This window comes from Amblyomma mixtum, chromosome 3 (assembly GCF_055824585.1).
Source record: "Amblyomma mixtum isolate Tamu chromosome 3, ASM5582458v1, whole genome shotgun sequence".
In the NCBI taxonomy this organism is placed as follows: Eukaryota; Metazoa; Arthropoda; class Arachnida; order Ixodida; family Ixodidae; genus Amblyomma; species Amblyomma mixtum.
In genome coordinates this window covers 168,421,072-168,443,541 of record NC_143014.1, presented here as the reverse complement: position 1 = coordinate 168,443,541, position 22,470 = coordinate 168,421,072, and the positions used below count along the sequence as shown (strand labels likewise).

At 43.9% G+C, this 22,470-nt stretch overlaps 1 protein-coding gene across 1 annotated transcript in view; it reads right to left on the bottom strand.

Moving 5' to 3' along the window:
- The window catches only part of LOC149352646 (WD repeat-containing protein 46), a 30,825-nt gene extending 9,708 nt beyond the window's left edge, over positions 1-21,117 (bottom strand). The window contains exons 1-9 of the mRNA XM_089581847.1: positions 20,893-21,117; positions 20,127-20,345; positions 19,932-20,044; positions 19,787-19,874; positions 13,586-13,647; positions 9,726-9,981; positions 7,815-7,950; positions 4,478-4,577; positions 2,431-2,584 (exon numbers count right to left, since the gene is read on the bottom strand). Of these exons, the coding sequence (XP_089437973.1) occupies positions 2,431-2,584; positions 4,478-4,577; positions 7,815-7,950; positions 9,726-9,981; positions 13,586-13,647; positions 19,787-19,874; positions 19,932-20,044; positions 20,127-20,345 (1,128 nt within the window). The 5' untranslated portion in view covers positions 20,893-21,117. The remainder of the gene's footprint in view (positions 1-2,430; positions 2,585-4,477; positions 4,578-7,814; positions 7,951-9,725; positions 9,982-13,585; positions 13,648-19,786; positions 19,875-19,931; positions 20,045-20,126; positions 20,346-20,892) is intronic.
- Between the last annotated feature and the right edge of the window lie 1,353 nt (positions 21,118-22,470).

The following is a 22,470-nucleotide window of genomic DNA, read 5'->3' as shown; positions in this document are numbered from 1 at the left end:
CCAAAGACGACATTCTGGCAGATGCAATATGCCGTTTGCGTAGAAATCTCCATATGTTTGTGTGTTAATTATACCATCAAATAATTTTTGCGTCATAATTAAATGCTACCTTCCGTCATTTGACTCACACTAAGCCTACTCAGCCGGCCAGACAAAATCAAGTCGACGAAAGGTAGACTCTAAGAACATGCAAGCCTGATGACGTCAATCGGCCTCCATCTCAACACATGTGCTGCTCATGTTTTGTACTAAGTAAGAGATAAACTGGCAGTGGCTGCAAACCATGTGCCAAAACTTCGTCGAACCGAAGATGGCTCGCATATATATGGCATAAGAAGTACACCATGTAAGCCTGAATTGCGATGTCCATTTTTATTACCGTATTTACTCGCATAATGATCACACTCGCGCAATGATCGCACCCCTGAATTCGGTTGGCAAAATTCAATCTTTTTTTATTCCACGCGTAATGATCGCACCCCGAACTTGCCACTGCAATTTGTCATGTGCCAAGTCTAGCCGATGATGATCGTGCTTGCTATCTGTCTGACAGATGGCACACGTGCAGATGACCATCTTGCTCTGTCAGCATTGCAGCAGCAGCCGCCTGTTGGTTGACCTGCAGTCACACGGGCTGTCTAAACGCCGTTATGCTTAACCGCTGATACCAAACTTAACTGCGGTTATCTCGAATCATGGTTCGCTGTTGTCACAAGGCTCGCCACCGTTCTGGGTTGTGGTGCAACGAACGAAGTGACGCGGTGATGCAAGCTTTGTGAACGTGTCACTTAATTTAATGCTGCGGCAGGCACCGGGTATTTTTCGGCATAATGGGGATAAAATGCGTAGCTTGAGCGTGTCGGGACATTGCTGCAGTACGTTGTTGCGCCTTCGTACGAGATTGAAGACCGCATAAAAGCGCCGTCGCGCGGCACTGCCTATTTTGATGTGTTGCTCTTGGAACATGATTTAGTGCGAAGAAAGTATGTTCTTGAAGCGGGCCAGCTCGTGCGCTTTTCGTACTCTACCTTCTCGGTTAACGACGTAAACCGCGAGGTCACCAAGATTGGTTCGCGATAACTGCGTTTAGCGGCGTAACCGCGGGTAGCGCGCCCGTGTGACAAGGGTAATCTGACCTGCAAGTTGTTTGCGTTTTCGGCGCTCAAAATTTTTTGTAGAAAATTTACCCCACGTGATGATCATACCCCTAAATTTGTGTAAATTTTTTGAAAAAAAAAGTGTGATCATTATTCGAGTAAATACGCTAGTCCATTTACTGCAAACTTTGGGACATACAGAACAGATGACGAGTGGCAGTCATGTCCATTATACGTGGGCTCCAGCACACCTTAACACTTTGAAATGGTGGCAAGAATTACGGTTTTATGAAACTGGGCGAGAACTACGGTTATGTTCGCCTGGATGGCCAGTGCACAGGGCCGCCAAATTCGAAAGTAGCAAGTTTGGAGCAGTTTTGGTGCAATTTACCCAATTTTTATCAGGATGGCGCAGTTTGGTGCATTTGGCGCAACAGTGCGGTGACTGAATAAGGCATAAATGAGCATTCTAGGACCATTTGGACGAAAGTTAGAGCTGGTCATACTTGAAAGAAAAAAAGCTCATTTCGGCAACTAAGACAAATTATTACGACAAATTAGCCACCACACCACTAAATTTGTTGGAAAGCCATTGCTGGCTGTCAACGAAACCTCCTTAAGGCATCATTTCCTCTTCTGCATAGCCACAATCAAACTGCCTCCAAGACCGGCTTCAAAAACTGTGACGTAACGGTCTCTCGAGTTCTTTCCTTTCTCCATGCCGCCAGCCAACCAAAAAGTCGTAATATTGATCACGTGATTTGGTAGACCAATAGCAGCATGTGTTTCACACAATTTTGTTCCTTTGTTTACCGCTTCCACGACTTGATCATGGTCGCAAACCGAAAATGCCTGAATCGCAACATTTGAAACCAAACCAAAATGGTGCCAGCAGAACGCGTATTCATTTACCTGCGGTCAACCAAACTTAGGTGCAATTTGACCTCAATTTAAAGGGCCATGCACGCGGATTCACGTCTGAGACGCTATATAATGCAAAAATCACGAAACGTTTTTCAGTGAAAATTCGTAAATAGCCGCAGAAGAACCTTAGGATCGTCAAAATGAAAAGATCAAAAATCATTTTTTTTTACACATTTTCAGCCGCAAAGAGCTGTGTCCCCCCTCAAAATTATAAATCCTTGTTTCTTCGATATTGCAGTGCTCAATTCTGACATTATGAGGAGCAATCATTCATTCCCACCATAAACTCACAACACGTTTTGGTAGTGGTCGGTTCCTTAAATAGGCAACCATGATATGAATTCAATGGAAAACAACAAAAAAGCAGCAAGCATAGACTCTTGGCACATTTTGCTATACCACAACATACCTCAACAAAGTTCCCAAGTGACAATGCTACCATCTCCTTCTGGCTGAAGGCAACATGGCCAGGACCAGCTTGGAGCTTGTAGGCATTCAGTGTCTTGTACATCCTCAAGTCCCAAATTTTCAAGGTCCTATCAGCAGAGGCTGTTGCAAGATACCTAATAAGATGGTTACCAGAAGTTAGTATTTAAGCCACAATCATTCCATTATCCACAGCGAGCACAGCCACATGTAAAAACAAATGCGCGCACACACTGACGCTACATTATAGTGCACAGAACTCATTGACTGAAAAGAAGATGAGCCTAAGTGGTCTTGTTCAGCAATGCAAATCACACTGCATATAGCAAACATCCTCACTACATTAATTCAAACCACAATCACTACAAAAGAAGGATAGGTTTCGAAGCTAGTCAGTGTGTTTTTTAAAAAGCCACAAGTAACAGTATACGCATATAATTTGTGTGTGCACACAAATACTGTTTCAGCCAGTTACCATGAAAGCAATTTGCAGCTAACAAAACTTTCCAATGTTTATCACGTCATTCACACTTCGTTCAATGCAGTAAAGCCCTGTTAATTAAATTTCATGCGACCAGTGTAAATATATCCAAATTAACCGAATGTCGAGTCACCAGAGGAATGAAAAAAAAAAACATAACAATGTACCCCATATCAACATACCGTTATTTCTTGTAAAAATCTTTAATCGGTGACTGCTTCATGCAAGAACTTTGTGTGGCATTAACTATTTTTCGTAGTTCTGCCATAAGGTGCACTGCACACACACTGTCAGTTCCACCAACACATACCGTATTTAGTTGTGTAATTTGCACACCCCTAATTTATTAGCTGCATTCATAAAAAAAAAATTCACTAGCATATTTTATGCTCCCTGCTGCGCCAGACCACCAGCATGCACAAGCGGGTGCGAAAGGTAAGTGGCGAGGGGATGAATTACATTCCATTCACTGGCTCCTTCGTGCTGAAGGTAGCTTTCCCGGACGAACAATTGCAAGAGCAAACTTACAGCAACCTCTGGCACACACTGCAATGCGAAACTAAAGAATCGTTTCCTGCTCGGTTGGGGCAGCAAGGGGTGTGAGTTGAGGGGTCGACATATAGGCAGCAATACACAGTATATAGTCGAACCCGACTAATATAAAACCCGTTTACATCGAATTACCCTGTATATCGAACAATTTATGAACACCGTAGTGTTACAATGAGAATATATAACAAAAAGTATGGATACATCAAAAAAATATAGAGCCGAGCTCGACATATCGAACTCCAAGCAGCGCAAAACTGCCCCAGAAGTTGGCTTTCCCACGCGGCGGCCGAGTGAGCTGCGCCAGCCCTTCAAAATGGGAGTCGTAACACTCTGATGTTAAAATATTTGCGTAAATTAGGGACCCCCTTTTTGAAGCCTTAATTTAAAGAAAAAAGTGCACAAACTATGTGAGTAAATATGATATGTCCTCTAGGCCACTCAGGGCATCAACAGCCTCCTCCCACATACCCACACACACACACACCCTACAAAAAAATAAAAGCACACCCTGCGTACATGTAAACAATGCAATGTAAAACGATTACATAGGCTGTGCAATAACATGAAGAAGGCTGGTAGCACAGTCAGCCATGTGCACATAACAAAAGCAAAGAAGAAACTGGCAGAATACAGTGCAAAACAAAAAAGTATCTCATCGTACCTTCTCAACTGATGATCATAAGGACAAGCACAGCGTTTTACATTCCGGTTAGACACCAGCACCACTAATACTAGATGCCAAACTTCTGAGTCGCTCACTCACTATCATCACCACCCCTATCTTTGCCACCCTGTACACATACCAGCTCCACCACCTCTCCGAATTAAGCAAAGCTGGAATAGATTGCTCTGAACTAACAAGAGTTTCACTTCACAGAATAGCAGTACATATGTTTGACGGGACCAGACAGGGAGTCCGAATTGTCCACTTTTTCTAATTAACAGGGGTCAAAATAAACAAGGTTTTGCTGTATTATATTACAGACACTTTACTTACAAACCACGCTGATCCACAGCAAGGTCTTTAACTGGCGCCTTAGCACACAACATGCTCACAAGTGGCTCCTTTACATTCGGTGACCACATCTTCACAACGCCTGAAAGGAGAAAGAAATGACCTCTCACAATTGTGTTCCTACCTCAATTCAGAAACTCAAAATATTACAAAAGTGAAATACATAAAAATATCACGAGATAAAAACAGGCAAACTCCATCTTAAGGGAACCATGGAGCGATATTTAAGTAAAGCAGAGGAGTATTAGGTATTCTATAATTTGTCACCCTAGTGCAAGAATTTTTTAGCTATCTTCACTAACGCTCTCCTCCCTTCCACTCAGCTCACTCTGGTGCACCCAAAAAAATAAAAATGGCTGGTGGTTTAGCATTGCTAAGCATGAAATACTGTGCGAAAGCATGGGGAGTGGCGGCAGCTAAGAGAGGCTCGCTCCTTTCGTGTTCCGCACAAGGAGCGAGGTGGCAGCTGCACGAGCGGCAGCGCTCAGTGAACCTGGGCCGGCCATGAGCATCCCCAGGGTTTGTTCCTGCTGCTCGGCCACTCTTTGCGCTGCCCTGGTGGAAATGCGTCCTCTCTGCTCCCGCAGAAATGACCAGGCGACATGACCGCACAAAGAACACCTCCCTGATGACTTAACGTGTTGCCGACACAAGTGTACTTGGGTCTGTGCGAGGCTATAAGCAACAAATGGCTGGCGGTTTAGCATTGCTAAACATAAAATGAGCAGTTTTTTGCAGGTGGACACCATCGCCACGTACCCGAAAGCACTATTGAGGTGTCCCCTGACTCAGGGAGACAGTTATGCGCGTCTTGAACTTTTTCATCACCAATGCCAATTTACCCAATGTACGCCTATGCTCCAGTGCCGAGTTTCTGCAGTAATGCTGCCAATGCATATTGCTCTACTGCTGTGTGTCTACCACTATTGTCCCCACCAACGCATGCAGTGCACATCTCTGCCACTACCACCACATAGCTCAAAGCATGAATATTAGTTTGATAGTAGTACTAGTTCATGAACAAGACTGTGTGCAATGCACGGCACAAGAGTGTGGTACAGTTTAACAAGATGCATGACTGGCTGCGGCAATAGCCTAGTGCTCTCGCGCAGTGGCCACTGAAGCTGATATGTTCACGTCACTGCGGCTTCGAATTTCAGTCGCGATAATATTTACATGACTTTTTTTTTTTTTTTTGGCACAAGCCCACAAACATCGCAAGATCTTGCTCGGGGTTTACCCATCGGAATAGTGCTTTTGCATTGAAAGAAATCAGGTTAGCATGGTTCCCTGCCCACTGTCAAGACCCGGTTTGTTTACTTCCAGTGGCTGTGCCTGAAGTCCCTTGATTTTCCGCCGCAGCGCCAACCCTCACAGTTCCTTCTTGACCAACTCTCACTCCTGTCACTCTGGAGACAGCAGTGAGGCACTTACTTCGCTTGTTTTTTTTGTTTTGCACGCCACCACTTGCAAGCCGGCTGGCCACATGCTAACCTTGTGGATTGAGCTTCTCCACCCTTTGGTTTTTCAGTTCTGGAGAGGGATCAAGCTTTAATGCGAAATGAAATGTCTCAACCACGAGTCTGATTACAGCAGGTACTGTCAGTACTGAATATTATTTCCGCTGCTCCTACACAAAGATACAGCTCTCCAGTTCAACTGAGCCTGTTCAGTCACCAGACGTAGCTTTAACAAAGTCTGTACCTAGCCAATGCACAGTCATGGAGAGAATATGAATCACGCTATGGTAGTCACGCCAGAAACTCTTCTGGCGTGTTACTTGGTGAAAATTGACGGTTGTCTGATATCTACGCAAGGAGACTCCACTTGGGTGCTTCTGCATAAAGACAGTAAACTTTACATTCCTGTTGCGCAATGCTATGGAAGAGTAAGAATGCCAAAGCGTGGTTGATATTGTTCTGTCCATGATGGAGAATGGTGCACACTTGTTTCCTTGTGCTTCAATGCTTTTATTGATCTCCTTTGTTCGAATGCATTGATATACATTTTTTTTTTTCCACGAACCCACATTGCACAAACTTCTGTCCATGACTGTACGTACATTTGCCAAAAATCACCACATTCCGACACCCTCAGCCCCAAATGAGAATTCAGGAGCAGATTTGGTTCCCAGTTCGCTCCCACACAAAACTGTCCATAAAGACAGTCATCCTAAATAATGAATCGTGAAAAAAAAAATGCTCAGGAAAAATTGAGTTGAGTTGAGTTGGGTTTAATGGCGCATAAGCGGCTGAGGCTATCATGCGCCAAGCTCAGGCTCAGGAAAAATATTGCCCACCTAGGTTTGCTTATGTGCATAGTGGTGGGCAAGGCATTGTAGTGGCAATTAGAGAAAACCTTTGGAGCTTCAACTGCATTATCCTTGTTGCCATTGTCTTTAAAACAATTTGGTGCAGTTTTGAGTGCCTAGTATTCAGTGAAAAACATCATGACATTCAATGAAGTGGTGACGTATTTCCTACTGAGACTATTCACACCTCATGACCCGGTAGTACATACATGCACTCAGTTGCCAGACAGGTGCTGAATGCCGCTTTCAACAAGCTGCAGAGAGAGTTTTCTTCCCAATTATTCATGCAATACAGCAAATGGGAAGGCGCGCGAGTGAACACCTTGAAATTTTAAAGCTTCAAACCACAAGAATAAATGGCATCACTCAAGCATTTGCACCTTCCCACTATGTTCCACTATGTCCTGCACTCAGAACGCAGGAAAGGAAAGATCTGGTTGGAATACTAGAGATTTTTTCCTCATTTTTGTCCACATTAACATGACAAAAATACATAATACACTGAAGAAGTTTGGTCAACAGAAAAACTGTCCATAATTAGAGTAGTCCATATTAATGGGGGTCATATTAATGAGGCACACCTGTATTAAGGTTTTGGCAATCTCACTGCCAATCTCACAGCAAGCCATGTAGCTATTAAGGTGCTTGCCCATCGTGCTAAGATTGCAATGCTCGGCGGTAGCACACGAAAGCCACAACAACGGTGAACTAACATGCTACTGAAACACCCGTGCCTTTAACAGCCACAGAAAAGCTGGAGCTGGCAATACTGATGCCGATATGGATAGCAGGAACTCGCGGCGGAGGAAAAAGTTGATGATGATGATGACCTACAGCCTCGGGAGCCATCCGTGGACGGCACCAGGAAGCTCCTGTGTGCGTGCGTGGCCTCTGCGAGCTATGCAATCATGCGCATCGTTGCTGGCAGCTGCAGCTGATCATGGAGGCCACAGCGCATGCATTTTGAAGGCTATTCCCGTGTGGGTCGTGGAAAGTCGTGGAGCTCACCATTTGTGTGTCCTGTTAGGATGACTGCATTGTATGGATTTTGCTTCATAACACTGAGTCGGCCAGACTTTGCATTGAACTGAGTAACCATCTTTCCGATGGATGTATCCAGCCATGAAAGATAACCTTTCTCACTCTGCAAAGAAGAGAGGGGGGGGGGGGGGGGCATTAACTACATTTTAATCATTATTGCTACCCTGAATTTCATTTCTGCATTTTTGCTCAAGGTTTGTTTCAAAAACTATGTTAATATATTCTGACTTCTACATTTCGACCAAGTGAAAATCAAGGCATCCCTGCTGCGAGAACTTGATACGTACCTGGTGGACACCCAGTCCATAGTTACTTCAGTGTCAACTCATAATGCACATCTCAAATATGCATAAATGTAGCATGTGTACTTCAGCTTTTGTAACATGAGCTCAACTAATTGGAAGTCTACAGTATATAAGTTGCAGGGACACTGAAACTGCTTCTTGTCTCTTGTTTCATTACATGTCTACATTATTATTAAGTTCCATTTAAACGGTTACTATATTCACTCCACTACATCCAGTCTTGTTTCACTGTAACAATGTTTAATTGTATGTACTCAAGTTCACCATACCAAATATGCTACGGCAGCACGGTCATCATGCCAACATTATTCCTCCTAAAACCACATTTAGCTCAAACTGGCAAGAAAAAAAATGCCCTCCAGAAAACTGTCTCCCAGTCCGCAGGCAATATTATTTCCACGTGTACACACAGGTGCTGAGGGCTTCAGCTCTCCTATATAACAGTTATTCCAGACACAGTACAACCCCTCTATAGTAAAGCGACTCAGACCAGAAAAACCAGGGTCTTTGCTATATCAGTTGTTGGTGATGGCATGGCTCTGAGGGTGCTCTCTGGTAATTGGCTACACTTACTAAACACAGTGTTGGTTTATGAAAGAAATACTCACAAATGCCCAGCATCCTGCTGTTATTGTCCTTTCATAGGTGCAGGCAGGGCACCATTATTTTTATTCCTTTTAGTCCCGACCCTACAGTTTGTCCCTTTATGTGATAATTGCCTAATTTCACATCTCATGTTATCACTTTTTTTATTTTGTTTACATCTTATGAAAGTATACCACATTTGCACAAATGCAAAGTGGCTACGAATATAACGCGTTTGATTTCACATGAAAACCAAAGTTTTGCTTGAACACTGCGTTACTTTCCGCAGGCTCAGCGTCGCAATAGTTAAGAAGCACGCGTGACGCAGTCAAGAAGTGCCGGTACCGCTCCCGTAGTGCCATTGCGCCTCCACTTCTTGCCGCCACTTTCCTGTGCTTCGCGCTGCCGTGCTGCGAATGTTCACCCTTTATTTTCCTTCCCTACTCTTCGCTGCACTTTTCCCCCTTTTCCTTTCTCAGCAACCCACGCCACGTTCTTTCTGTGTTCATAGTCAGCTTCACTTTTTTTTTTTTTTTATGCGCATCACATGCTTTGCCTCACGGCCCCAAGGACTTCCAGAAGTTGGCTTCTCCTCGCAAAGTTCAAGCTTGGTGATGAAGCTACCTCAAAAAACACTGTTTTATTGTTTTTGGTATCTGCCTCCGAATGTTGGCCCCGCATGTGTCACGTTATCATCATTCCATGAAAGTACATCGCCACGGCCAGGTGCTCTTCACTACAGCCAGTTTTGGAGAAAAAGAATCTTTACTCTAACCAGAAAAAAAATTTAGTCATCTATGGAAGGCGACATGGGACTGCAGTTTCACTTTACTACATCTGAGTTTTTACTATATCCGAGTTTACTACAGTGGGGCTCGACTGTATAAGCACTGTACAATGACAGCAGCAACAGAGCTGAAAAGCTTAAACGTCAAGCACACCACACATCAAGGAAGCAACACGGGACAGAAGCAAAGGGACAACTTACAGCCGTGACAAGTAGGAAGTGGTATGGCAGAAAGGCCATGCGGAGTACATTGTCCAAGGCCTTCAAGCAATGCAGCTCAACACCCTGGCTGTCATAAATGTAAGTCCACGACTTCTGAGCCACTGCAAACATTGTGGGCATGTGCAGCCACTGGACAGCATGCACCGACTCCATCACATTGGTCTCACACAGCAGGTGCTTGGTGACCCAGTCCAATGCTGCCACATGACCTCGAGCACCACCCAGCAGCAGGTGCCTGTAGTTGAGAGGCACGGCTCACTTCAATGAGCTACGCTGAGGTGATCTCTTTCAACAGCTATCTGATTAGGCTGACAAAGCATTTGGTATAAGAAATTAATTTAGCAGCAAACTAGTCTTCACTGCAACAAATACGTTAAACCAACATCTCCACTCTATGAAGTACTCAGGGGCTGCCCTTTTCAGGTTTTATATCTTTTACACCTTTTAATGCCAAGGGGGCAGTAGTGATGCATGAGGGGCATTCCTTTTATCAAGAAAGTTGGACAGTAACCAAGTTTTTATTAACAGTTCCACAGTTAATGTTTTCTCGTAATTTTTACAACGAAAAAAAAAACCTTGTGCACTTGCTTTGTTGCAAGATATAAATAACAAACTGAATTCCAGAAACATGCTGCAACTTGTATACAACAGAGAAATGTACACTACTGTTTCCTTTTTTTTTTTTTCAGACAATTCTGCCAAGCTTTTCAAGTAATCTTGCAGAGGATTTTGTCCTGGTAAGTAACTCAAGGGATGAATTACAACCACTGATTGAGTGGAGAAAGTGGAATAGTAGGCTAAAAGTTATGAGCAGTGGACCCAACTCTGCTGCACCTGCAGATTATGCTAGTGGTGAATTAAACTGGAGACACAAATAAATGCACGTAAGGGTTTTACAATTAACTGAAGCTGCCTATCCAAAGCTGAACTTTCATGTTAGCACACACAGCTCGTCAAAATATCACATCCATTTGGAGTCCTTTAGGTAGGGGTTCTGAATCTTCCTAGCCTCAGGAAGGAACCCCAGTGGCACTAAAAAGATGCTGAGGAATCCCACATGTCTTGGCTTCCATCCCTTTCTGGCTAGCATGCAAATAAGAAAGTACACACAGATGCACAGCACCTCACAAAATGCCAAAATTCAAGTAACAATGACTGGCTGTATAGTGACACAGTGTCCTACAAGCAATCACAGTACGATCAGTCCCAAAATAGAGAGTCAAGGAAATGTGGGGTTGAGGCATGCATAGATATAGGCGCACAGGGAACCTGACGAGCATTCCATGGAACCCTTAGAACATTATAGTACATGCTCGTGCAATGCATAATCTGTTTCTGAACAGCTTTGTGAGCTGTATGTTTGCATCACCCGCAGCCCACCTTACTTTACTTTCCTTGCGCAACAATGATTTGCCAAAGGTTCACCGAGTGGAATGCACTTATATATTTCTTGAAATAGGAAAATTTTGACTGTCACAAAAGAAAATTTGTTGCAGTTAACCTTACCACTAACAGCACATCAGATGTGCACTGAAGTTTTACTCTGAAACAAAGAGGAAATAAAATTCTGCTACTAACGACAAGTTTTGCAAACATTTCAGTGTACAACAGAGAAATCTGTTATTGTTTGCTCTATCAAATATTTCAGTGCAAAAGCAAACCATTGTACTGCTTGTATAACGTTGATATGTTTAAAAAAAAAAATGCAGGAAAAAAACCTACTATCCAGGAAAAAAACATCCGATCCAAACCGCCCAATTTAAAAAAAATGTAACTGCTGAATGAAGCGCATAGGCATTTATTGACATTTTCACCTCATACAAATCCAGACTAGGCACAAGGTCTGCACAGCTCCTTTTCTAGTACTTACAAAATTCAGTCCGCATCTGCTCTGTTCTTGGTGGGGGAGACACTTTGCAATACAGCCAGTCCGTATACAGCAATGTCAAAATTAGTGGTCTCTTCCTCATTTATGGATGCTTTGCATTCTTGCACAAAAGCCCCACACAGAGGCTACCGCGCGAATGACTGTCGCAGTGTTCTAGATCTGTGATCCCCAGACCCAGCCCATTCATATACAATTGCATCTGTGCAGTTCTCTGATACTCTACCCCCTTGCCCTAAGGCATTCCGAAGAAGCCACCGTCTTTCTCCTCTTCATGTTGCGTCCTCGAGGGAACAGCCCACTCTTATGTAAACGCAGAGTTTTTTTTTTGTGTGCATGTTTTGCCCCTGTGCAGAACTGCACTGCAGAGGAGCCACAATGGCAGGTGACTGCCACTAGATTCTAACTCTTCCATGATGCATGCCCCCAGGTTCATCCCAATTGTATGTTTGCACATGCATACTTGGTAATTAACGTATTATACAAGCAGAATTTGTCAAATTTTGAACGTAGTAGCCAGGAAATCGTGTTATTCGGGAACGTATTATAACTGGAAGAAAAATATTCTTCGTGGGGCATTTTTACTGTCGATTTTATCAGCGAAGTTTTACAGCAGACATAACAGCCCTTGAAAAAGTGCCACAAAAAGCAAAAACCCTTTCTAGCCGTCAGAGACTCATATGCAAAAACTAGCAAACAAATGCATACATTCATAAATTTGTGTCCTTTCTGATATGACCTTAAATGTTCACAGCAAAATTATTACACAACCACAAGAGTAATGCTTTGCATGCAATACACCATAAATCTTTTCCAATACCCAAACCTTAGTACAAGAATATATTTCAGGTGTATTAACGGTGCCTCAGCAGCTGTGAAAACCTCGTACCAACTTTGAACCTTTACCACAACGTGGCACTACTGTACAGGACTCGTGATAAGTGCGATAGCACTTATCATGGCAGTTCTAGCGACGTCAGTGTTACGTTTCATGTTAAAAAAAAAAACAGTTTGACTGCTGATGGCTCCTTTAAGTGAAATTGGTCACTTAGAGTTCCAGGTTACGATGCACTATTTTACAGACTGCGCTAGCATCTGAAACCGCCGTCATTTATCATAGGACATGCGCTTTTTCTCAAGCAACGAACACCTACCAAGCATAGGTCATCATTCTAGCATTTACCCACATCTCTTTCTGGACATGAATCTCAATGAATGAGAATACCATATTATTTGAAAGTGTCTTTTGCTGCGAGCTTCTTAGAAACTGCAAAAAAGTGTGCATTGAAACTGCAGTTCACATGGACCACTGACAAGTATTTTCTTATTGTAGAAAACACACACGGAAAAAAATGTCATTATCCCTCAAAAATGAGTATGCCGACAGGCTGCACATATCAAGAAGCAGGCAGAGTAGTAGCCGATGCTCACCGTATCATCTGCTCCTTTTGCAGAGTAGTAGCCAATGCTCAGTGTATCGTCTGCTCCTTTTGTTCTAGCATTTTGCAGATGCTATGCATTCTTTCAAGATATTTGCTTGTCCTTCAGGAATAAGCCACGAAGCCACTATTTAAGTCACTAAGTGTTGCAGCCCCACTAATCCAGCTCATCCTCTGAGCGCGGGCTCTTCTCCGCTGGCGGGTGAGAGTGTGCGCCGCTGCACAGCAGGAACCCGTCCTTTCCTCTCATGGAGTCACTGACCTAAGCTGCCACACAGACACTCCAAGCTGCATTTTTGGGCAGTCGAGCTCCTTATGCTTTGCATAAAAGCATCACGCTGTGAACACTACATCAAGTACTAAGCTCCCTCAGGAGTGCTGCACCCTGGTGGCATGGGAGGGAAGCGGGTACAGACTTTCTTCCCTGGTCGCTATGCAGCAGGTGCAGCGCATTCTTTCATCTCAAATACTTCTTACACTGTGGCCCAAACTGTACTGCTAAAAAATGTGCTTACCGGCTTTCTCGGGAGTAGTTAATGGAATATGGGCCAAACTCTGCCAAGTTCAGGTCGAAGTACTGAAAATAAACAACCAAAGATGGAATCAGATACACAGTACAAGCTACACAATCCATCATGCAACCAAATCTAGAAAAAAAAAGATCACGATAAATAACTGCAACAGTAAGCCCAACTACGGGGAGTGCTAACACACTGGTCATAAATAGGCTATGTTCCAAACTTAACCACAAGATGAACAAGATGAGTCAAACAAAGCTTTAGAAGGCATATTGTGCTTTCTAAGCTGCAGTTCTGCATAAGAGCCTCCACTGGTGCCAACCACATACACCGGAAAAGCACAATCAGGACAAAATGTATAAAAAACCATAGTATTCACTTCCGATGATGGATCGCACACTGATTTTTGCCCACAGATTATGTGTCATATATGCCATTTCGGGTTCGTCAGGTCCCTGCCTGGTCATGTTGGTGAACATAGCACGGCGAAAGGCCACATGCATGTGTAATCTACTTATTGCCCCCAGGAAAGGTGAAGGTCGGAACAAGTGGCGATAAGTGGATCAGGCATGCGCACGGCCTTTCGCTGTACTACCAGGCGCCACAGTGCAACACTCCTGATCACGGGCTAGGCGGGTACCTCAAGGACCGGAACGAACAGATCACATGATGCTTAATCCACGGGTGAAAACCAGCCTATCGTCAGTAACTGGAATCCCCCTTAAAGGTGCACTGAAGAGAAATCTGAACTTGTCTTTTTGCCGCGGCAACTCGATCTACACGTTTCTAGCATTCTTAGAAACTGCGACTTATTGCCCTGTATGGCCGATTTCCCAAATTAAATCGAATTAACGGCCGGCTCCCGCCCTTTTTTTTGAATTCTGCCTCGTACGGTGGGCGTAGTCGACCAACGCGTGGAGTGCCTTTCACCCATTCCCGTGGCGGCTTGCCGCTCTGCCATCGGCGGAGTAATACGTAGTAGTCCGTAGTAGCAAATAGTCCGCGCGTATTTTTATTTCTGCGGGCTTATTTTGCGGCTATATTATCTGCGAATGAAACTATTTATTCGTGGAAACCTAAAAACAAAATAAAGCGAAAGCAAAGCCTCCACGGAGCTGGCTGAAAGGAACTTCACGCGTTGGTCGACTCCGCCCATCGTACGAGGCAGAATTAAAAAAAAAGGGCGGGAGCCGGACGTTAATTCGATTTAATTAGGGAAATCGGCCATACAGGGCAATAAGTTGCAGTTTCTAAGAATGCTACGAACGTGTAGATCGAGTTCCCACGGCAAAAAGACAAGTTCAGAATCCTCTTCAGTGCACCTTTAAGCAACTATTACAAAAGAGATGAACACAGGACAAATTTAAGGAAGAGAATATGTCCACAAGAGTGTTGTATGATTTGTCAATGCTCACAACCTTAAGTGTGCTGTGACCAAGAATCCCTTCACTAGAGAGGTGGATATAGAAAGCATAGTGAACATAGTTTCCAATGCACTGTAAGAGTAACTGCGAACACAGCCTTTCAAAGGGAAGTTAAACAAAAAAACATTAGCTTGAACAACTCTTCTTTACTGCTCAAACAGTCAAGCCTCCACAACACACTGGCATGGCACTGGAAACTCCAGTAGCAGAAATCAAATGCACATCCTCCAGGAAAAGGCCAGTGCACATCACTAAGGCCAAGAAATTTTCAAAAAATGGTTTTACTTAAGTTATCATACATGGTCTAGATAGACATTTAATTGCATGGTGTACACTAATATTCTGTTTCACAGCAATGCTTTATTAAAAAGTCGCGGTTCTTGCAGAAAAATACTGTGAGAAGGCATGCGCGAGCAAAATCTCCGGCACTCGCGTCTTATGCAAAAATAACTTTTTTTATTTGTGCCTAACAGCACATTATACGAAACCTGTGATTAGAAATCAATTTTCAACACCATATGTACGTGAACCATCGATTTCATCTCCAATAACAATCTTTTTCTCTAGTTACTATTAATAAAAAATAAATTGGTACTGACAAAAGTAGCAACTGTCTCGCCTCTAGGTGGGCTGCTCAGCCGCACCATGAAGGAAGGGGTGAACGGGGGAGTGAAAGAAGCAAGAGAAAAAGGCACAGAACAGGAGGGCTCTGGATTAATTTCAACCACCTGGGGTTCATTAACATGCACTGACATCGCACAGCACATGGCATCTTTTGCAGTTATCGATGCAGAAATGCATTCAAGCATTCAAGGCTTGCAAGCCAAAACTTTTGGGGACTGAATTATAGACCCGCACTGCACCGTACCTAGATAATAAAATGCGCCCATGTCGCAAATGCACTGCACTGCATACACGGTCACACACAAAATACAATGCATGCATGGCTGTATACATAGGTAGGAAGTTGGGTTATCCACGTTAATCGGGTGAGCTAGAAGAAGGTGAAGATGAGAAGGAAGCAGCATAGACAAAGAAGATAACCTTGACAGAATAGAATGCATGGGCTTCTATGGGAGCTCCCAAAAGAAAAAAAGAGCAGAGCAAAGACGCAAAGACAGAATTTGTCACCAATCGCAAGCGCAATCAATGGGAATGCATTTCTGCAAAAACTGCACAAAGTGTTTCGCAAGTTTGTCAGCAATTTTTTTCCATCAAAGCAGACAAGCAGCTTTTACTGCAATATAACAAAAGACTACAGAACACTGACCTTAAACAAGAAGCATATAAACTAGAACACCGACCAAAAAAATTACAGGATGATCAGACATCTGATGTGACAGTTCTGTGAAAGCAGTTGTATATACTCTCAATGATTACTTTGAAGTTATATACCCCTCTTGTATGGCTATTCTGAAGTGGCCTTCAAACAGATAGTCTATCGATTCAAAGGCTAACTAACGCTGCTGCACTGGCAGCTCCAATGGCCATTAAGTCAATAGTGTAATGAGTGGCCATTAAGTCAATAGTGTAATGAGTCAGCAGACCAGCATGGAACTCTATCAAGATTTCAAAGCCCTTCGGCCAGCAGTAGCAGTAACAGCAGCAGTAGCGACAGCCACACGTAACTACATTGTAAACGAGTGCCACTTCGATAGGGCAGCCGTGCTTGTTAGTGCTACTCGAGCCTGTCTAGGAAACAGGCACAGCGACTAAAGTTGGTCACGGGTTTGGATCCCCTTGATTCTGGGATAGAAGCTCGGATAATGGTCAATGACAGCAGCACTTCCGTGAAACCGGAGAGCCATATGCAGTTCAGGCACATTCGCAGAGAAGAGATCGGCAACCTGGCGCCACTCGATAGCTGCGGTGCTCCTTTACATAAGTGTGGACTGCACATCTGCGTAGAGCCATTGATTTCCGAGCTCTACTACATATCTGACCTTGATATAACGCTTCAGATTTGAATCTAAAAAGTGCAGGATGGCCACCAAAGTTTGCTTAAATCTGTTGAATGAAAGGATGTGACCTCACGCTTTCTTTAATCTTGAAATGAATTCTAGGAACATGCGCTTCGTTTTTCGGTGGAGTCGTGGCCACCTAGGCGGCATCCTTAAATCGCGGATGATGTGAAATCTGCGCTTGCATCAGGGTGATACTGCAAGCTCGTGAGCTGGTGCGGCAACCTCGATGCCTACCAAAACAGCACACTAATTTTTTCACCGTGCACTGTGCTGTCAAATGCCGACACAAAAAGACATGACAGTGACAAAGCATGGACTATGCTAGCGGATACTCTCATGTCGAATTTTGTCAACACGGCGCGCAGAGTGCAAAAATGAACAACTACCTAGGCCAGTTTGCTGCCTTATGAGCAGCCATTGTGGCAATCTACGACCACCTCTGTGCAAAAGAATGACTGCTCCAGAGTGGTATCAAGGCTTCTGAAGTCCGGCCATGAGCATGCGTTGGGTGCAGAGGACTCCTACATAAGACATAATCGGCACCTTTTGTCACAGATTTGCCCGGAGTGCTCATGCACTGCAGACGCCGTAGCGAGAGGCCGGATCACCGATCACTTCCCCGCGAATGTGCCTTAACTAAATGCGGCTCTCTGGTTTTATAGAAGCACTGCTGTCAATGACCACTATCTGATGTCACTGACCGCTATCCACGCTTCGATCCCAGAATCGAGGGGAACCAAACATGCAACCAACTTACATCGCTGCACCTGTTTTCTCAGCAGCACTAACAAGCGCACTTTCCCAATCAAATTGGCACTTGTTTACGATGTCATTTAGTTCAGCTATCACACCCGGTGACTACTGGCCGAATCTCCAATGCTCATGGATTCCAAGTGGCAGCGCAACATGCGAAGAAAACATGCTTGCGGAGCAGGAGTTCGTCTGCTACATGCACCTCAATCATGGCGGCCAGAAGCGTTGCACCGCAGTGAGTGCATACCACCTATAAGACCGTACAACATGGAACCATTGAAAACCCAAAAGCCAGCTCTGCATGTAACACTTAGTGAGATTAGAAGTACTGAAGAAAAACAATATTTAACTGCAGTCGTATACAACTCAAGAACGAAGCAGCAAATGCCCCTTAAAGGTGGACTAAAGAAGAATCTGAAATCGTCTTTTTACCACAGGAACTCGATCTACTCTCCAAGCATTCTTAGAAACTGCAAATTATTGTCCTCTGTGGCAGATTTCCCTATTAAATCGAATTAAACATCCCGGCTCTCGCCATCTTTTTTTTAACTCGCCTCCGAAAAGAGGACAAGTTGGCCAATGTGTGGAGTTCCTTTCAGCCAGTCGCGTGGCAGCTTTGCTTTCATTTTATTGTTTTTTAGGTTTCCGTGAATAAATAGTTTCAGTCGCAGACTTCATAACCACAAATTAGGCCCACGGAAATAAAAATACACGTGGACTCTGATTTCGCCGATCGCTATGCATCACTCCGCTGATGGCAGAGCAGCAAGCCATCACGCGGCTGGCTGAAAGGCACTCCACACGTTGGCTGACTCCTCTTTTCGGAGGAGAGTTAAAAAAAAAAAAGGCAGGAGCAGGGACATTTAATTCAATTTAACAGAAAAATCAGCCGCACATGACAACAATTCTAAATTTATAAATTTCCAGCGGTAAAAATACGAGCTCAGAATTCTCTTTAGTGTACCTTTAAAGGAGCCCTTCCAACCAATGGCGTCGACCAATTCCCCCCTCTCTCCCTTGAATAATCTCCTTTGACTTGCTATACTCCGTTTCATACAAAGCAGGCAACGCTGCGGAGGTTGCTGAAGTAGTGCGTCCGCGAAACCATAGTACTCCGCCACGTATCCTTTGTTCTTCTTGAAACTCTGGTCATTGTTTGGATGAATACAAAGAGCGGTATAAAACGATGTAGTAGCATTGAAAATCACGGCTGAAGCTGTGAGGTGCTCAGTGTTCGGGCTCTCTGGCCACAACTCCTTTTTAAGCGCGGATTTAGTAGAAGCGATTCGCCCTACCAATTCGCCCTACCAACTGCGTATCATACCGCCATGTGTACTTTTTGCTTCTTGAAATCTCGACGAGTCGCAGGACAAAAATGTGGCAAGAGGTAAAACAAAGTCCAGGAGGTGCCAGTCACGGCACTTAAGATTTGTTGCTACGAAATGTGTTAGCGTTCGCTTTGATTGTATGGCGAACTATTTTTTGCGTACGGACTTAGCCTGCGGGAACAGGCACGCTAGCTTTGGCAGCGTTGCCTGCTATGTATGAAACGGAGTATAGTGTGAAATCACGGGGTGCCAGTTGAATGGGGAATAACCAAGGCTTAACCTGATTAATCGCGGCATCGTGAAAATTAGTCGACACCATTGGTTGGAGGGGCTCCTTTGAGGGGCATCGGCAGCTTCTTTTATTAGTTGAATCCAACTATAGTACAACCAATATTAAAATAAAATAACAAAACATCAAACCATAGCAAGACATATCTGACCCCAAAGGGCTCATGGTCATTTCTCATGTGTCTGACTACACTTTAGAATAAAAAGCTTCAAAACCTTCACAATATCCCAATAAATACATGCAACCTTCAGAAAAAATGCCTTGAAAGATTTTTACACAGACATAGGAACATAAATTATAATAACCAACAAAAGCCATAGAAACAAAACAAAGGAGGCAAGTATTTACATAATTGCTTGAAAGGGGCAAAAGTGCGCAAAATCTCAACATTAAATAGGCAATTTATTTATAAATAATACACAACAAAAGTAAACAACTACCTTGGTACAGCTTGTGATGTCCACCGCATTTGCAATATCATGTTGGCGCAGCTGAAATGTTTCTTCACCTTCATCAGCTTGCAGATACCTGCAAGAGGAAAACTTGCTTCACAATGTCGAGAACATAGAAAGGCTGAAAACTCACCCAACATCTTCAGGAAGCAACAACTCTGCACGAGCTGCCTGAAGCACTGACTGCCTAACTTTCTGTGCCCGAGCTTGGATCTTTTTACGCTGAACTTTAGTTTTAATTCCGTTCTGGAAAGAGTAATTTCAATTAATAAATAAAGGTGCAACTCCCAAGTGAAATTATGCCAAGCAGAAATGACAGACAACTTACAAGTTTCACACGGCCAGAGCGCTCATACTTTGCAGCTGCCTTTTTCAACGCAGAAGGGAGGGCCTCAGTTTCAGCCTTTTGAGCTTGATGCCCCTCTGTTTCTTGGATTTGCTTCTTTCTTTTTTTTGGAGGCACTTTCTTTGTAGCTTCATCTGCATTTGTAGGTGGACTTGTTTCTTTCTCAGGAGCACCTGCTTGCATTGCAAAATACCGACTCATCTGCAAGACAGAAACAGCAGCCAGTTACATGATTAACAGTTACATACATGACGCCAACAAATACAGCGGAGATGACTGCAAGCTAACAAGAGCAAAGCAAGGTTGATCCATGCTTTCAGTCTTAACGCTTTTTTTTTTTTTGAGGGGGGGGGGGGGGGGTCACACAAAAAAGGTACAACAAATCACACCGCATTCTCAATAATTTGCTCTTCACAAGAAAACTTCATGCAAAAAGCATTCCACAAGTTTAAAATGTGATACGGAAACTGTACGTTCCACCGGCCACTTAAGTCATAAGTTATAAACCTCCATAAATGTTTGGTTCACAGCTGCAAGCATTGCTCTCTTCGTTACAACACCAGCACGAGTTCTGAAAGTTTAAAGCATAAATTGAGCCGGTAAAAGTGCCTTCGGCACGAGTGTGACGCAACTGGCAAATCCTTAAATGTCGCACGGTTGGCACAAATAACATTGCAATTTCGAACTTCCGCACAGCTGCACATACACTACGTTCACAAAGAATTGACAAACCGTCCAAGCCTTATACCTTTTACGCAGAGCTTTTCCAAAGGTGTCGTGTAAACCAGCACACTGCACGTCACCAAGCGCTCGAAACACTGCAGACAGGGAACTGACACACGTTCAGCAACAGTCCCCACGTGCACGCGTCGCACACGTCCACTTCGCGCCGGCTGCACTCTCCACCAATTCGTCGCGCTAGGAGGGTGAGACCAAACTGACATGGACATATGACATGGACATGGAGAAAAGAGTGGTGGGCCCCCATGGAGGAAGAAAAAAACTTTTTTTCCTCCATGAGGGCCCCGAAGTGCAACTGAAAACTCATAGAGCTAATATACCAAAACTAGTTTATAGTTTAAAATACAAAAGTTAAGCATTATTATTGTATACATAAATTATTGTGATTGTTTTTTGGTCAAAAATGCGTGAAATTTATTTGTGGTACTAAGTGGTTGTATGCTGCATTCCCGCCTTCTGAGACGAGCGCGAGTAAAGCCACCGGAAGTTGGACGGCTTGTCTCGGAAGTCGAGTGTCTGCTGTGAATGCAAAAAGTCGCGTCTTTTGCCCTTTCGTTCTTTGTTTTTTGCGTTGTTCTCGTGTAATGTCTGCTGTTGTACGAAAGGAACAAGCAAGCAGAACGCGAGAAATCCTTGCACTCCATGGAGGAAGGAAATGTTGCACTCGAAGAGCTACTCGTTAGAGCTGCCGCAGTTTCAGTTTCGAGTTGGTGGCGGACGATGACGCGATTACGAGTTGCTCAAAATCGTCTCAATCGGAAAGTGTCTCAAAAAGTGTCTCATTTGCCCCGTTCCTATTGGTCGGTCGTGACCAGCGGCCATATTGGTTTTTTGCGTCACCGGCCGACGTCAGAAGTGCGCCAGAAGTGGTGACGTTGCTTGCCTAATTATGCGAGCCGATTGAGACGATTTTTTGAGACTGGACCCGTATTACGGAACTTTGTCAAAAACCTGTCAAAAGTTATTGACAGTGACGTCAAAATGACGAAACGATGTGACGTCGACGCCTGACGCAAAATTGACGCAACGAGGAATCAGCCAATTACAGCAGAGCGGCGCCCCGGAAGCGTTTGCCTGCACGACGAGGGACCATCTGCTAAATTTTTGCCAAAAGAGTAAAGAAATGCACAGCGATAAAAATAATTATTATTTTATTTTGCCAAAGAATGATGTTTAAAGCTAAAAAATATTAAGAAAAACAAGAAGCGCAAGAAGTTAGGCTATTAAATTTCCTGGTGGGTAACTTTTGCTGCCGCGGGGGTGCGCACCGGCGGTAAAACGTCAACAAGCCGCTTTGCACGTGAACAGCTGTTCCACGCCTTGATACTGTTTTCTTACGTGGCGACGAAAATCAAGGTACTGTGCGGTTGTTCTAAGTGCGGAAAAATCGACGAAGCCAACTTGTTAAGGTCTGTGTTGTTCGGCTCTTACGATCGATGAAAAAAGTGTCAAAGCGTGAAGCGTTGTATGTGATGTGTGGTCGTCTGTTTCTTTTTCCTCGACCGGTAAACAGAAGACGGCCACGAAGTGCGATTTGCAGGTGAAAATAAAGTTCTTTTTGCCAGCATAAGCATATTTTATTTGT